General features: G+C 45.6%; 1 protein-coding gene across 3 annotated transcripts in view; it reads left to right on the top strand.

Moving 5' to 3' along the window:
* LOC115200418 (A disintegrin and metalloproteinase with thrombospondin motifs 12) overlaps window positions 1-18115 on the top strand; it is a 61598-nt gene that overhangs the window by 28609 nt on the left and 14874 nt on the right. For 2 of the 3 annotated variants that reach the window (XM_029763480.1, XM_029763482.1), the window contains 18 exons: window positions 1599-1782; window positions 1969-2080; window positions 2319-2412; window positions 2544-2627; window positions 4686-4810; window positions 4990-5139; window positions 5222-5365; window positions 5905-6049; window positions 6451-6543; window positions 6673-6818; window positions 6919-7088; window positions 7524-7657; window positions 8703-8823; window positions 14364-14608; window positions 16531-16672; window positions 16942-17068; window positions 17289-17499; window positions 17784-18115. The exon at window positions 17784-18115 is cut by the window's right edge and continues 970 nt beyond it. In XM_029763480.1, the coding sequence (XP_029619340.1) occupies window positions 1599-1782; window positions 1969-2080; window positions 2319-2412; window positions 2544-2627; window positions 4686-4810; window positions 4990-5139; window positions 5222-5365; window positions 5905-6049; window positions 6451-6543; window positions 6673-6818; window positions 6919-7088; window positions 7524-7657; window positions 8703-8823; window positions 14364-14608; window positions 16531-16672; window positions 16942-17068; window positions 17289-17499; window positions 17784-18115 (2759 nt within the window). Of the gene's footprint in view, window positions 1-1598; window positions 1783-1968; window positions 2081-2318; window positions 2413-2543; window positions 2628-4685; window positions 4811-4986; window positions 5140-5221; window positions 5366-5904; window positions 6050-6450; window positions 6544-6672; window positions 6819-6918; window positions 7089-7523; window positions 7658-8702; window positions 8824-14363; window positions 14609-16530; window positions 16673-16941; window positions 17069-17288; window positions 17500-17783 lie in introns of all 3 variants that reach the window. The other variant, XM_029763481.1, reaches the window with a different exon arrangement.

The following is an 18115-nucleotide window of genomic DNA, read 5'->3' as shown; positions in this document are numbered from 1 at the left end:
ATTTTGGTGATTGTTAGTTCTCAAAGATGATCTTATTTCAAAATATACAGCTCCATTATCTTTTCTACATACTTTATATATGGTTTTAGTAATTTAAGTTTACACTGAAATTGCTTTACCCCCCCCCCAAATATAATAAGATTTTTTTTGCAGTGGCTGCCAAGATTTTGTAGCAGTGAAAACACTGCACACACACATTGCACTCTCCCTGCAGATAACTGAATAATCACCCAGACTAATAGCCCTGCAGAGAGAGAGAGAGAGAGAGAGAGAGAGTGTGTGTGCGCGTGTGTGTGTGTGTGGGGGGGGGGGGGGGGGTCTGCACCGGTAGGAACATGTAGGGCATATTTCAGAGACAAACACTGTCCCATAAATGAACCACTGCATGAGGGAATGCGTCCCAAGGCACTGAAACATGCCTTCCTCAAGGCAATTACTCTGCCCTGACCTTAAAGGCCCAGTGCAGTAAAGAACATGATTTTTCTGTGTTTTATGTATATTTCCACACTGGGGTTGGAATAATATTGTGAAAATTATGATAATGGCCTTTTAGTGTAAGAGCTGTTTGAAAAGACTGTGTAACGGTTGTCGTATGAAATGGACCAAGGCGCAGCAGGTTGAGTGCTCATTTTTTACTTTTTAATTAGAACACTGAAAACACAAAACAAGAAAACGCACGAACGCACAGTAATAATGCAGGCTACACACAGCAATGCAAAAACAACTTCCCACAAAGGGACAGGTGAAAACAGGGCTACTTAAGTATGACTCTCAATCAGCAACAACAATGTACTGATTGAGAGCCATACCAGGTCAACAAAGAAATACACAACATAGACAGAACATAGAAATACGAAATATAGAACATAACCCAAAAACCCCGTAATACTCTAACCAAACACCCCTCTACATAAACACATATACTAACACACCCCGAACCACATAAAACAAATACCCCCCTGCCACGTCCTGACCAAACTACAATAACAAATAACCCCTTTACTGGTCAGAACGTGACAGACCGCCTGAAATGTCATCCTGTTTTGGTGGGATGGAGTTCTGGCCTGCCTGGTGGCATAAATTGGTTAATAGACCAATAAGAAAGAGAGTTCCAAACTTCTCTGCCAATAACAGCTAGTTTTCCATTTTCCCCTCCCCACTCCGACCACTCCCAAATAGTTCTTGCAAAATCCTTGCTTGAGAAATTGCTCTTTGTTAGGAAGCTATTTTTGTTTCTTTTTGACCATTTTAATCACAGTAAGGTTCTTAATTGTTACCCAGAAATGATTTGATATTGAGATAAAAATGTCTGCATTGGATCTTTAACTGCAGGCTTTAAGTAAGGTACCTCACACAACACGTAAACAGCACTAGCTACACTACTGACATTTTCACGGCTCAGAAATTATACATCAGAGTTATGTTCCATTGTGACTCACATTTTCCATTTTAGTCATAGCAAGTTACAATATGTTGCGAGATGGATGGATTGGTTCTATGTCTATATCCCACAGATAGGGCTTGACATACACACACACACACACACACACACACACGAATGCAGCACATACAGTACAGTGTGTGTGTTTCCCCCACAGAAAGGTTTGTTTACCTTGCCTGAGGGACTGCACTTCATTGAACCAGTCCAGGGGTCAACTGATGGTGCTGTGGAGGGGGAGGGACCAGAGCCCCATGTGGTCTACCCCAGCATTACAACAGCAATGCAAAGACACAAACGCAGCTCTGAGGCCCTGGACACACTGAGCCCCTGTGGGGTCAAAGGTTAGTAGAAGAGAATAGAACACAATTCAATAGATTTGGTTTAATATAATTTAAGATATTTTGTTTTATTAGATTGCTTTGCGTTTTGTAAATGGCTTCCTTTGTTTGAGCATGAGGAATGTTCCAGGTCCTATTTTTCCTCTAGTCTCTTGTGTTGAGCGTATCTCTGTGTTGTCTGTCCTGCAGATGCGGCACGTGATTCCCTAGTGGTGGAAAGAGAGAGGGAGGACTGGGAGAGGGAGCAGAAGGAGGAGGATAGGGCTCAGCATCGCTCCCAACGCTCCGTCAGCAGAGAGAGGTACACAGCAGTGTTTCCCCTACTATAGGTGGCTGGTATAAATAGGCGGGTAGAATAAAAGAGTTCACAATTCGATTGGCAAGTTTTATTCCATAGGAAAGACTGGGCCAGAGTCTGGATTTTTCCTGGAATTCTTTGAATATTTATAATTCTTGGAATCTCTTTATTTTCCGACATCATCGCCAATCACTGAAATGTACCTCTCATTCTTCATTGTGTTTCTCACTCCTGTGTGAAGGTGGGTAGAGACCATGGTGGTGGCAGACTCTGAACTGATTGAATACCACGGCAGTGACAACGTAGAGTCTTACGTCTTCACCATCATGAACATGGTGAGTAGGGAGGATCAGCCTTTACCTGAGCCCTCTGTCCACACCACACAGACACAGTAACAGTGACACCTCATGACAGCAATGTGGTGCTCCAGTGATAGCCTGTGTGTGTGTGTGTGTGTGTGTGTCAGGTGGCAGGGATCTTCCATGATGCCAGTATAGGGAATGCCATCCACATCATCCTGGTCCGTCTGATCCTCCTGCAGGGAGAGGAGGTAATCAACACGTCACGTTTACACAGACACTGTGATCAGGGCTCTTAAGTCACTTTTTCATTGATAGCACTGGTGTTCTTCTCAACTTGAAAAGGTTAGACAGACTAAAGAGTATGGGAGCACCAGAAATAGATATGAGACCTGTATGAATATTGACTTTGAAACACATCTCCTGGGGTAGTGATACAGACTAGAGGTCGACCGATTATGATTTTTCAACGCCGATGCCGATACTGATTATTGGAGGACCACAAAAGCCGATACCGATTAATCGGCCAATTTATTTTATTTTATTTATTTGTAATAATGACAATTACAACAATACTGAATGAACTCTTATTTTAACTTAATATAATACATCAATAAAATCAATTTAGCCTCAAATAAGAAGAAAGTAAAAGTGCGATATGTGCCATGTAAGAAAGCTAACGTTTAAGTTCCTTGCTCAGAACATGAGAACATATGAAAGCTGGTGGTTCCTTTTAACATGAGTCTTCAATATTCCCAGGTAAGAAGTTTTAGGTTGTAGTTATTATAGGAATTATAGGACTATTTCTCTTTATACGATTTGTATTTCATATACCTTTGACTATTGGATGTTCTTATAGGCACTTTAGTATTGCCAGTGTAACAGTATAGCTTCCGTCCCTCTCCTCGCTCCTACCTGGGCTGGAACCAGGAACACATCGACAACAGCCACCCTCGAAGCAGCGTTACCCATGCAGAGCAAGGGGAACAACTACTCCAAGTCTCAGAGCAAGTGACGTTTGAAACGCTATTAGCGCACACCCCGCTAACTAGCTAGCCATTTCACATCGGTTACACCAGCCTAATCTTGGGAGTTGACAGGCTTGAAGTCATAAACAGCGCAATGCTTGAAGCACAGCGAAGAGCTGCTTGCAAAACACACGAAAGTGCTGTTTGAATTAATGCTTACGAGCTTGCTGCTGCCTACCACCGCTCAGTCAGACATCTCTATCAAATCATAGACTTAATTATAATATAATAAACACACAGAAATACGAGCCTTAGGTCATTAATAATATGGTCGAATCCGGAAACTATCATCTCGAAAACAAAAAGTTTTTCCTTTCAGTGAAATACGGAACCGTTCCGTATTCTATCTAACAGGTGGCATCCCTAAGTCTAAATATTCCTGTTGCATTGTACAACCTTCAATGTTATGTCATAATTATGTAAAATTCTGGCAAATTAGTTCGCAACGAGCCAGGTGACCCAAACTGTTGCATATACCCTGACTCTGCGTGCAATGAACGGAAAAGAAGTGACACAATTTCACCTGGTTAATATTGCCTGCTAACCTGGATTTCTTTTAGCTAAATATGCAGGTTTAAAAATATATACTTCTGTGTATTGATTTTAAGAAAGGCATTGATGTTTATGGTTAGGTACACGTTGGAGCAACGTGTACCTAAGCGATTATATGCAACTCAGGACAGGCTAGATAAACTAGTAATATCATCAACCATGTGTAGTTAACTAGTGATTATGATTGATTGATTGTTTTTTATAAGATAAGTTTAATGCTAGCTAGCAACTTACCTTGGCTTCTTACTGCATTCGCGTAACAGGCAGGCTCCTCGTGGAGTGCAATGTAAAGCAGGTGGTTAGAGCGTTGGACTAGTTAACCGTAAGGTTGCAAGATTGAATCCCCGAGCTGACAAGGTAAAAATCTGTTGTTCTGCCCCTGAACAAGGCAGTTAACCCACCGTTCCTAGGCAATCATTGAAAATAAGAATGTGTTCTTAACTGACTTGCCTTGTAAAATAACAAAAAAAATAGGCCAAATCGGCATCCAAAAACACCGATTTCCAATTGTTATGAAAACTTGAAATTGGCCCTAATTAATCGGCCATTCCGATTAATCGGTCGACCTCTAATACAGACCCTTACTCTCCTTACTTCTAGCATTGTCAGAACTCATATAAGAGTAGTGCACAATATCAAAACAACGGTAACATCCAAGCCTCCAGACCATGTGTTTCGTTGCCTTTATCTGTGCCTCTGCGATGGTAATGTTCATGGTATCTCCTGCAGAAAGGGCTGAAGATCGTCCACCATGCAGACACCAGTCTGGCCAGTTTCTGTGCCTGGCAGAAGAACCTCAACCCACAGAGTGACACACATCCTGCTCATCATGACGTGGCCGTGCTGGTCACCAGGCAAGAACGCAGCCATACACACTCCTGAACCCCCACATCCCTACACTTAACCACTGTGGATTGTGTATATGATGATGCTGAGGTCCCTGTGTGTGTGTGTGTGTGTGTGTGTGTGTGTGTGTGTGTGTGTGTGTGTGTGTGTGTGCGTGCGTGCGTGCGTGTGTGTGTTTTACCACCAGGAAGGACATTTGTGCAGGGCTGAATCAGCCATGTGAGACCCTTGGTCTGTCCCACCTGTCAGGGATGTGCCAGCCTCACCGCAGCTGCAACATCAACGAAGACTCAGGATTACCTGTAGCCTTCACTATCGCACACGAGCTGGGACACAGGTTTGTAGCTGTGTGTGTGTGTTACCAATTTCTACTTAATAGATGAAATCCAAAAGGACCATCTCATCTATGTTTTCCTCAGCTTTGGGATCCACCATGATGGCCAGGGGAACGACTGTGAGATGGTGGGCAGACACCCCTTCATCATGTCCAGACAGCTAATGTACGACACCTCCCCTCTTACCTGGTCCTCCTGCTCCAAAGACTACATCACACGCTTCCTAGAGTGAGTCTCTCTTTCTCGCTCTCACTTTCTCTCTCTCTCTCTTTCTCGTTCTCTCTCTGTCTCTCCTTGTCTCTGTTTCTGTTTCTCTCTCTCTGTCTCTCTCTCTCTCCCCCTCGCTCTCTCTGTCTCTCCCTGTCTCTATTCTCGCTCTCTCTCTCTCCCTCGCTCTCTCTCTCTCTCTCCCTGTCTCTGTTTCTGTTTCTCTCTGTCTCTCTCTCTCCCCCTCGCTCTCTCTGTCTCTCCCTGTCTCTATTTCTCGCTCTCTCTCTCTCCCTCGCTCTCTCTCTCTGTCTCTCCCTGTCTCTGTTTCTGTTTCTCTCTGTCTCTCTCTCTCTCCCCCTCGCTCTCTCTGTCTCTCCCTGTCTCTGTTTCTCACTCTCACTCTCTCTCTCTTTCTCTCTTCCTTACTCTCTCTCTCTTTCTCTTTCTCTCCCTGTCGCTCATTCTCTCTCGCTCTCTTTCTCCCTCGCTCTCGCTCTCTCTCTCTTCTGTGTTGTTGTTTGATGCTAACATAAACGAGGTGATTATCTCCCCCCTAGTCGTGGTTGGGGCTTCTGTCTGGACGACCGTCCCTCAAAGAAGGACCTGACCACGCCACTGGCCCGTCTCGGGATTCGCTACACCACACAGCACCAATGCCAACTACAGTACGGCCCCAATGCCACCTACTGTCACGAGATCGACGTGAGTAAAGCATAGAAATAAAATATGTTGTCACATACACCAGATATGTGCGGAGATGTGTTGTTTTACAGGGTCAGGCATACGAGTGCAGCACCCCTGGATCAAATGATGGTTAAGTGCCTTGCTCATGGGCACATCGGCAGATTTCTCACCTTGGGCATTCAAACCAGCGACCTTTCGCTTACAGGCCAAACGCTGTAACCGCTAGGCTACCTGCCACTTACACATACGTGTGCGCATGCACGCACATGCACGTACGCGCACACACACACACATGCACACACACACACATGCACACAAACACGCGCGCGCGCACACACACACACACACACACCACAACAACAACAACAACACACGAATCTGGATGGACACTTACTTAGGCTGGGTGTGTTTCCTCCTAGAATGTGTGCCAGATCCTGTGGTGTTCAGTGAATGGGTCCTGTCGCTCTAAACTGGACTCCCCCATAGATGGTACTCGCTGTGGCCCTGAGAAGGTAGGTTGGGGCTGTGTTTGTGTACGTGTGTTTGTGGTGTTGTGGTGCACTGTTTCACTGGTAACTTTGCGATGATGTGTAGTATGTTCTCACTCATGTGTGTGTCCGTGTGTGTGTTCTCTCTGTCAGTGGTGTATCTCGGGGGAGTGTGTGATCGTAGGGAAGCTACCAGAGACAGTGAATGGGAACTGGGGACAGTGGAGTAGCTGGTCTCACTGTTCTAGGACCTGTGGAGCCGGGGTGCAGTCTGCTGACAGGGAGTGTGACCACCCCAAGTAAGAACTGACCCCACATCTGTCTTACCCTCTACTCGCCTTCTTTCACCTCCCCTTGTTCCATCTTTGAGTAAAATGTATGGTCCTTTGTTTCCTTCAGACCAGAGTTTGGTGGGAGGTACTGTACTGGTGAGAGGAGGCGTTACCGTATCTGTAACACCAAACCATGTCAAAAAGCCAAACCTACCTTCAGAGAGATGCTGTGTAGTGAATTTGACACGGTACCCTACCAGAACGAACTGTACGAATGGGTCCCTGTGGCCAGCCCATGTAAGAGCCAAAATCACACACACACAAATCCACGCATACACACACATACCACAGTAAACACACCGAGATGGCACAGGAGGCTGCTGAGGGGAGGACGGCTCATAATAATGGCTGGAATGGAGTCAATTGAGTGGTATCAACCACATGGAAACCACGTGTTTGATGTGATCAATGCCATTCCATTGATTCTGTTCCAGCCATTACTATGAACCCGTCCTCCCCAATTAAGGTGCTACATACATGCACACGCCTCCTCATTCCAGGAGTTGGGGTTATATATCTCTAGCAGAACATACATACATTTCTTATACTTTCCCAAAACTCTATAGGAAGTTACACTTTCCAATACTTGTACTGGTGTCCCATCATTTATTGACCCTCTCCCACTCTCATCCCCCCTCCATCTCTGGTTCCATCTCTTCCCTGGGTTCCCAGCGAGTCCGTGCGAGCTGCACTGTCGTCCAGTGAGTGAACATTTCTCTGAGAAGATGCTGGATGCTGTGACAGACGGAACTCCCTGCTTCATGAACAACAACTCCAGGAGCATCTGTGTCAATGGAGTGTGCAAGGTAGAGAGAGAGAGAGAGAGAGAGGAGGGGGAGGGAGGGAGGTAGCGAGGGAGGCAGGGGAAAGTCAGTATTAGTCAGGTCTCTGCGAGGAGAGAGCCACCTAACAGACACACACCCTGTGGCCTAAGATGAATCTAAGATATAAGCTCTGCCTGTTGGAGTTAAGACAGAGTGAATCTGTTTGTTTTCTCCTGTCTATCTCTGTCTATATCTGTATATATCTGTGTGTCTCTGTCTATCTCTGTCTATCTCTGTCTATATCTGTGTGTCTCTGTCTATCTCTGTATATATCTGTCTATATCTGTGTGTCTCTGTGTATCTCTGTCTATCTCTGTCTATCTCTGTCTATATCTGTGTGTCTCTGTCTATCTCTGTCTATCTCTGTATATATCTGTGTGTCTCTGTGTATCTCTGTGTATCTCTGTGTGTCTCTGTGTATCTCTGTCTATCTCTGTATATATCTGTCTATATCTGTGTGTCTCTGTGTATCTCTGTGTATCTCTGTGTGTCACTGTGTATCTCTGTCAATCTCTGTATATATCTGTCTATATCTGTGTGTCTCTGTGTATCTCTATGTGTCTCTGTGTGTCTCTGTGTATCTCTGTGTTTCTCTGTGTATCTCTGTGTGTCACTGTGTATCTCTGTGTATCTCTGTGTATCTCTGTGTGTCATTGTGTATCTCTGTGTGTCTCTGTGTATCTCTGTGTGTCACTGTGTATCTCTGTGTGTCTCTGTGTATCTCTGTGTATCTCTGTGTGTCTCTGTGTGTCTCTGTGTATCTCTGTGTGTCTCTGTGTGTCTCTGTGTATCTCTGTGTGTCTCTGTGTGTCTCTGTGTATCTCTGTGTATCTCTGTTTATCTCTGATCTGATGATCTTGTATATTTACCTTATGTTGGTTCTGGGGGTGCCCTGTGACTCTATTTGTGTGTGTGTGTGTGTGTGTGTGTGTGTGTGTGTGTGTGTGTGTGTGTGTGTGTGTGTGTGTGTGTGTGTGTGTGTGTGTGTGTGTGTAAACTAATGTTGACCTGTGTGTTGTGTCTGTAGGAGGTGGGCTGTGACTATGGTATAGACTCTAACGCTGTAGAGGATCAGTGTGGAGTGTGTCTGGGCGATGGTTCATCATGTGAGACTGTCCAGATGACGTTTGATGGCGGGGATGGTTTCGGTGAGTCTCCTCTTCCCTCCATAAATATCTTCCTATAGTCTCATCTCCTCCCAGAACCCCCAAAACATCTCCCACAATGTCTTATCTCACTGGCTGAAGGATTATGGAATTGTGTTGTTCCCATGTGGTTGTCCTGGAATCACTCTGTATGGGAGTATACAGCTATTTGTCCTGCTGTCTTTGGCTGCAGACCGCATATTTGTGTGTGTGTGTGTGTGTGTGTGTGTGTGTGTGTGTGTGTGTGTGTGTGTGTGTGTGTGTGTGTGTGTGTGTGTGTGTGTGTGTGTGTACACAGCTACTTGTCTTGCTGTCTTTGCTGTATCTCCAGTACAACTGTGTTTTTGCAAGAATGACTCACTGGTGAACTCAGCGACCTCACAGCCAGAGAGAGAGACCTTTTTACATCAGCAGTTGTCAAAGTACAGAACAGGAAAGTACTGTAGTTTACTAGAAATCTCCAAGAAGCTCTTACTCACATATTACATTGATGTTGCATTCAAACCTGGAATATAACTCCACTCATCACTTTGGAGGGCCCAAACCCCAACTGACCCCTAGACCCTACCCCAGACAGTTATAGCCCCTAGACCCTACCCCCAGATCATTCTAGCCCCTAGACCCTACCCCCAGACAGTTATAGCCCCTAGACCCTACCCCCAGAGAGTTATAGCCCCTAGACCCTACCCCCAGACAGTTATAGCCCCTAGACCCTACCCCCAGACAGTTATAGCCCCTAGACCCTACCCCAGACAGTTATAGCCCCTAGACCCTACCCCCAGACAGTTATAGCCCCTAGACCCTACCCCCAGAGAGTTATAGCCCCTAGACCCTACCCCCAGACAGTTATAGCCCCTAGACCCTACCCCCAGACAGTTATAGCCCCTAGACCCTACCCCAGACAGTTATAGCCCCTAGACCCTACCCCCAGACAGTTATAGCCCCTAGACCCTACCCCCAGATCATTCTAGCCCCTAGCCCCTACCCCCATACCATTCTAGCCCCTAGCCCCTACCCCCAGACAGTTATAGCCCCTAGCCCCTACCCCCAGACAGTTATAGCCCCTAGCCCCTACCCCCAGACAGTTATAGCCCCTAGACCCTACCCCCAGATCATTCTAGCCCCTAGCCCCTACCCCCAGACCATTCTAGCCCCTAGCCCCTACCCCCAGACAGTTATAGCCCCTAGCCCCTACCCCAGACCATTCTAGACCCTAGACCCTACCCCAGACCATTCTAGCCCCTAGACCCTACCCCAGACAGTTATAGCCCCTAGCCCCTACCCCCAGACAGTTATAGCCCCTAGACCCTACCCCAGACCATTCTAGACCCTAGACCCTACCCCCAGAGAGTTATAGCCCCTAGACCCTACCCCAGACCATTCTAGACCCTAGACCCTACCCCAGACAGTTATAGCCCCTAGACCCTACCACCAGACCATTCTAGCCCCTAGCCCCTACCCCCAGACAGTTATAGCCCCTAGACCCTACCCCAGACAGGTATAGCCCCTAGACCCTACCCCCAGACCATTCTAGACCCTAGACCCTACCCCCAGACCATTCTAGCCCCTAGACCCTACCCACAGACCATTCTAGACCCTAGACCCTACCCCCAGACAGTTATAGCCCCTAGACCCTACCCCAGACAGTTATAGCCCCTAGACCCTACCCCCAGACAAATCTAGTCCCTAGACCCTACCCCAGACCATTCTAGACCCTAGACCCTACCCCAGACCATTCTAGACCCTAGACCCTACCCCCAGAGAGTTATAGCCCCTAGACCCTACCCCCAGACAGTTATAGCCCCTAGACCCTACCCCCAGAGAGTTATAGCCCCTAGACCCTACCCCAGACCATTCTAGACCCTAGACCCTACCCCAGACAGTTATAGCCCCTAGACCCTACCCCAGACCATTCTAGACCCCAGACCCCACCCCCAGACCATTCTAGCCCCTAGACCCTACCACCAGACCATTCTAGCCCCTAGCCCCTACCCCCAGACAGTTATAGCCCCTAGACCCTACCCCAGACAGTTATAGCCCCTAGACCCTACCCCCAGACAGTTATAGCCCCTAGACCCTACCCCCAGACAGTTATAGCCCCTAGACCCTACCCCCAGACAAATCTAGTCCCTAGACCCTACCCCAGACCATTCTAGACCCTAGACCCTATCCCAGACCATTCTAGACCCTAGACCCTACCCCCAGAGAGTTATAGCCCCTAGACCCTACCCCAGACCATTCTAGACCCTAGACCCTACCCCAGACCATTCTAGACCCTAGACCCTACCCCCACAGAGTTATAGCCCCTAGACCCTACCCCAGACAAGTCTAGCCCCTAGACCCTACCCCCATACCATTCTATCCCCTAAACTCTACCCCAGAGAGTTATAGCCCATAGACCCTACCCTAGACAGTTATAGCCCCTAGACCTTACCTCCAGACAAGTCTAGCCCCTAGACCCTACCCCCATACCATTCTATCCCCTAAACTCTACCCCAGAGAGTTATAGCCCATAGACCCTACCCCAGAGAGTTATAGCCCCTAGACCCTACCCCAGAGAGTTATAGCCCCTAGACCCTACCCCAGAGAGTTATAGCCCCTAGACCCTACCCCAGAGAGTTATAGCCCCTAGACCCTACCCCAGAGAGTTATAGCCCCTAGATCCTACCCCAGAGAGTTATAGCCCCTAGACCATACCTCCAGACAGTTCTATCCTCTAAACCATACCTCCAGACAGTTCTAGACTCTAGACCATACCTCCAGACAGTTCTAGACTCTACCCCAGACAGTTCTAGACTCTACCCCCAGACAGTTCTAGACTCTACCCCCAGACAGTTCTAGACTCTACCCCAGACAGTTCTAGACTCTACCCCCAGACAGTTCTAGGCTCTACCCCAGACAGTTTTAGACTCTACCCTCAGACAGTTCTAGACTCTACCCCAGACAGTTCTAGACTCTACCCCAGAGAGTTCTAGACTCTACCCCAGACAGTTTTAGACTCTACCCCCAAACAGTTATAGACTCTACCCCAGACAGTTCTAGACTCTACCCTCAGACAGTTCTAGACTCTACCCCAGACAGTTCTAGACTCTACCCCAGACAGTTCTAGACTCTACCCCAGAGAGTTCTAGACTCTACCCCAGACAGTTTTAGACTCTACCCCCAAACAGTTATAGACTCTACCCCAGACAGTTCTAGACTCTACCCTCAGACAGTTCTAGACTCTACCCAGACAGTTCTAGACTCTACCCCAGACAGTTCTAGACTCTACCCCAGACAGTTCTAGACTCTACCCTCAGACAGTTCTAGACTCTACCCCAGACAGTTCTAGACTCTACCCCAGACAGTTCTAGACTCTACCCCCAGACAGTTCTAGACTCTACCCCCAGACAGTTCTAGACTCTACCCCAGACAGTTCTAGACTCTACCCCAGACAGTTCTAGACTCTACCCCAGAGAGTTCTAGACTCTACCCCCAGACAGTTCTAGACTCTACCCCAGACAGTTCTAGACTCTACCCCCAGACAGTTATAGTGTCGATGAAAGGAGACATCAGGCATCAGATATAAGCAGTATGGCACACAATACCACCTAGCCAATCAGGGGGTAAGTTACCACTGCTAGCTATCCAATCCTATCAGAAGTTCTGTAGCATGGGCAAGAGAATGGGGATCCATTTGGAACTGGTGGCAGGTAGTAGGAAGATCCATTACAGTACCATGTTTGACTTACCCTCACAAACAGACACACAACAACACCTCCCCCACCCATCCACACACTATTAAAAAACTGAGGCACAGCCAGAGCAGTGCCCCCCCCACACAGAGACGGGGTTAGCCCACCCCCGCCACCTAACAGACACACACCCTCTATTAAACATCACAAAGAGTCTGGCTGCCATGGTGGCCTCTCTATAAGCTCTGGCCTCTCCCACGCCGCGGCCTGCAACCATGAATTATGTTTTGATTGTTTAACAGTGTCTTCATCATTCCTTTGCTTGCATTTCATTGCTTCTAGCTTTGCTACAATTTCAGGAGTAGGTTTATGATTACATCCCTTCAGAAAGTATTACCACTCATTGACTTTTTCCACATTTCGTTGTGTTACAGCCTGAATTTTATAGTGATTAAATGTAGATTTGTTTTAGTCACCGGTCTACAGACAATATCCCATAATGTCTACGTGGAATTATGTTTTTCAAGATTTTGTAAATTATTTAATTAACAATGACAATCTTAAATGTCTTCAGTCAATAAGATTTCATACCATTTGTTATGTCAAGCCTAAACAAGTTCAGGAGTGAAAATTTGCTTAACAAGTCACATAATAAGTTGCATGGACTCACTCTGTGTGCAATAATAGTGTTTAACATGATTTTTGAATCACTACCTCATCTCTGTACCCCACACATACAATTATCTGTAAGGTCTGTCACAGATTCAACCACAAAGACCAGGGAGGTTTTAAAATACCTCCCAAATAATGGCACCTATCGGTTGATGGGTGAAAAAAAAGCAGACATTGAACGTCCCTTTAAGCATGAAAAGTTGGGCCTCCCGGGTGGCGCAACGATCTAAGGCACTGCATCGCAGTGCTTGAGGCGTCACTACAGACCTGGGTTTGATCCCAGGCTGTGTCACAGCCGGCCGTGACCGGGAGACCCATGGGCGGCGCACAATTGGCCCAGCATTGTCCAGGTTAGGGGAGGGTTTGGCCGGCCGGGATTTCCTTGTCCCATTGCGCTCTAGCGACTCCTTGTGGCAGTCCAGGTTCCCGCAAGCTGACCTCTCTCGCCAGCTGTACAGTGTTTCCTCCGACACATTGGTGCGGCTGGCTTCCGGGTTAAGTAAGCAGTGCGGCTTGGCAGGGTCGGAATAGAGCTAAGCACAGGAAAAATCCTAGAGTAAAACCGGGTTCAGTCTGCTTTCCAAAAGACACTGGGAGACAAATTTCCCTTTCAGCAGGACAATAACCTAAAACACAAGTTGCTTACCATGACGATATTGAATGTTCCTGAGTGGCCTAGTTACAGTTTTAACTTAAATCTGCTTGATAGTCTATGGCAAGACTTGCAAATGGCTATCTGCAAATGATCAACAACCAACTTGACAGATCTTGAAGAATGTAAAAAATATATATATTTGCAAATAGTGTGCAATCCAGGAGTGCAAATCTCTTAGAGACTTTTACCCAGAAATACTTCCCGCTGTAATTGCTACTAAAGGTGATTTTAACATCTATTGTAAATACTTACTGTATGGAAATGAGATATTTCTGTATTTCATTTTCAATAAATGTCCAAACATGTCTAAAACATGTTTTCACTTTGTCATTATGGGGTATTGTATGTAGATGGGTGTGAAAAATAATCAATTTACTGTAATACATTTTGAAGTCAGGCAGTACACAGCAAAATGTGGAATAAGTCAAGGAGTATGAATACTTTCTGTTTTTTGGTCCCAGGGACCCATGGGTTTGCAGGCTTTTGTTCCAACCCAGCACTAACACAGCTGATTCCCCTTTTCCTCCATCCTCCTGTCTCAGGCTACGTGGATGTGGGAGTGATCCCAGAGGGGGCTCGTGACATTGTTGTCCAGGAAGTGGAGGAGGCGGGGAACTTCCTGGCTCTGCGGGGTCAGATGTCAGAGGAGTACTTCCTGAATGGCCAGTACATCATCCAATGGAACGGGGAGTACAAGGCAGGCGGAGCCACCTTCTACTATGAACGCAGTGGGAACCTGGAGAACCTTACCTCCTCTGGACCCACCAAACAACCAGTCATGATCCAGGTACACACACCGTTTAAACTATACACACCAAATAACCAGTCATAATCTAATTACACACCATATAAACTATACACACCAAATAACCAGTCATAATCTAATTACACACACCATATAAACTATACACACCAAATAACCAGTCATAATCTAATTACACACCATATAAACTATACACACCAAATAACCAGTCATAATCTAATTACACACCATATAAACTATACACACCAAATAACCAGTCATAATCTAATTACACACCATATAAACTATACACACCAAATAACCAGTCATAATCTAATTACACACACCATATAAACTATACCCACCAAATAACCAGTCATAATCTAATTACACACCATATAAACTATACACACCAAATAACCAGTCATAATCTATTACACACACCATATAAACTATACACACCAAATAACCAGTCATAATCTAATTACACACCATATAAACTATACCCACCAAATAACCAGTCATAATCTAATTACACACCATATAAACTATACCCACCAAATAACCAGTCATAATCTAATTACACACACCATATAAACTATACCCACCAAATAACCAGTCATAATCTAATTACACACCATATAAACTATACACACCAAATAACCAGTCATAATCTAATTACACACACCATATAAACTATACACACCAAATAACCAGTCATAATCTAATTACACACCATATAAACTATACCCACCAATAACCGTCCTATCTAATTACACACCATATAAACTATACCCACCAATAACCAGTCATAATCTAATTACACACACCATATAAACTATACACACCAATAACCAGTCATAATCTAATTACACACCATAATAAACTATACACAACCAAATAACCAGTCATAATCTAATTACACACCATATAACTAACACACCAAATACCAGTCATAATCTAATTACACACCATATAAACTATACACACCAAATAACCATCATAATCTATTACACACACCATATAAACTATACACACCAAATAACCAGTCATAATCTAATTACACACAGATAAACTATACACACCAAATAACCAGTCCATAATCTAATTACACACCATATACACTATACACACCAAATAACCAGTCATAATCTAATTACACACCATATAAACTATACACACCAAATAACCAGTCATAATCTAATTACACACCATATAAACTATACACACCAAATAACCAGTCATAATCTAATTACACACACCATATAAACTATACACACCAAATAACCAGTCATAATCTAATTACACACCATATAAACTATACCCACCAAATAACCAGTCATAATCTAATTACACACCATATAAACTATACCCACCAAATAACCAGTCATAATCTAATTACACACACCATATAAACTATACCCACCAAATAACCAGTCATAATCTAATTACACACCATATAAACTATACACACCAAATAACCAGTCATAATCTAATTACACACACCATATAAACTATACACACCAAATAACCAGTCATAATCTAATTACACACCATATAAACTATACCCACCAAATAACCAGTCATAATCTAATTACACACCATATAAACTATACCCACCAAATAACCAGTCATAATCTAATTACACACACCATATAAACTATACACACCAAATAACCAGTCATAATCTAATTACACACACCATATAAACTATACACACCAAATAACCAGTCATAATCTAATTACACACCATATAAACTATACACACCAAATAACCAGTCATAATCTAATTACACACACCATATAAACTATACACACCAAATAACCAGTCATAATCTAATTACACACACCATATAAACTATACACACCAAACACATGAACCCACCCAGCTAGATATTGACCAGCCAGATCAGGATTCAGATGTCATACACACACCCTAACAGCTGAGTGTGTTTCCTGTTGTTCAGTTGCTTTACCAGGAGAAGAACCCAGGTATAAAGTACGAGTACACCATCAAGAGGAGTCGCCAGACAGGAAATGAGGTAATCAAGTCGGAGTACAGGTGGAGGCATGGGGCCTGGACAGACTGCAGCACCACATGTGGGCTAGGTGAGTGGTTGTCTTTTAAACAACTAATGATATGCTTTCCCCCTTAGCTCTTAAATTCATATTCAGCTTTGGTAGGACGACCATACTCCATGTGTAGAATATTTGTAGTTCGTGTGTTAACTTGTCAGATATTAAGAGTTGTAGATTTTGGATTCTGATGATATGGACGATGATTGCATTTCAACTCAGAGAGTTAAGCAGTATCGATAGTTCTAACCTACAGTGTGATTATTCAGACAGAAACATTCCCTGTGTTCTGTGCCATGCAGGTGAGCAGCAGCAGCCTGTCAGGTGTTTTGAGCTGGAGGTGGGTGTGGTAGATGAGTCTCTGTGTGACCCAGAGAGCCGCCCGGAGGACAGACACCGCAAGTGCAAGAACATGGAGTGCCCCGCCAGGTTCCATAGGGTCCCCATTGCTAAGACAACCACTCTATAACACCTGTCTTATTTCTACTGTAGTACTACATTATTACCGCTGTCTCTGGTGTTATTACTGTCTGTTCTAACTGTTAGCACGGTTGTTTTTAGTCTGATTTGCTTCTGAAAATAATATGTGCAGAATACATGTTTGTTCAGGACTCCTATCTCATACTCTGTCCCCTCTCCCCCTGGGTAGGTGGTGGGTGGGGGGCTGGCAGCTGTGCTCTGCCACCTGTGGTTCAGAAGGGGTGAGGAAGCGCACAGTGATGTGTGTTCGCACGGTGGCAGGGGAGGAGAGGGTCCTCCACCCTGGGGACTGTAAACAGCTGCTCAAACCCAAACCTGTGGTGCCCTGCAACAGAGACCTGCCCTGTGGACCCGACTGGGCCGTGGGCAGCTGGAGCGCGGTACAGTTCTATTCTCAAACTTTCTCTCCCTCTCTCCCACCCTGTCTCTTCCTGTGTTTCTGTACATGCCTCGATCCATTCTCCTCTCTAGCTTCCCTATCCTGCCTGTTTTGTAAACCTCTCTCTCTCTCTCTCTCTCTCTCTCTCTCTCTCTCTCTCTCTCTCTCTCTCTCTCTCTCTCTCTCTCTCTCTCTCACACACACACTCTCACTCTCGCTCTCTTACTCTGTCTCTCTCTCTCTCCTTGTTCTGTTAATGACCTATTTAATCTTTCTCCCTCTCAGTGCCCAGTAACATGTGGTGGCAGCGTGCGCTCCCGGACGGTCACCTGCCTGACCGCACCCAAACGAAAGTGTGACATAGAAACCATGCCTCGCTCCAAGTCTCTATGTGCCCTGCTGAGCTGCCCAAGCGCAGGCCTCCGACGACGTCCGGGACCACCCCCTAAATACCGGCGTGTCTACCCGCCCAAGAGACACCCCACCAGGCAGCCGGTTACACACGCCTGGGGTCCCAGAAGCACCAGCCCCACCGCTACACCCAGAACCATCACAATGACTGAGAGAACTACAACCCCCATCACCACCTCTACCACCAGGCCCCTCCCACCATCCTC

This window comes from Salmo trutta, chromosome 9, assembly GCF_901001165.1.
Source record: "Salmo trutta chromosome 9, fSalTru1.1, whole genome shotgun sequence".
Classification (NCBI taxonomy): Eukaryota; Metazoa; Chordata; class Actinopteri; order Salmoniformes; family Salmonidae; genus Salmo; species Salmo trutta.
The sequence above is the reverse complement of the archived record's forward strand: the minus strand, read 5'-3'. Positions and strand labels throughout refer to the sequence as shown.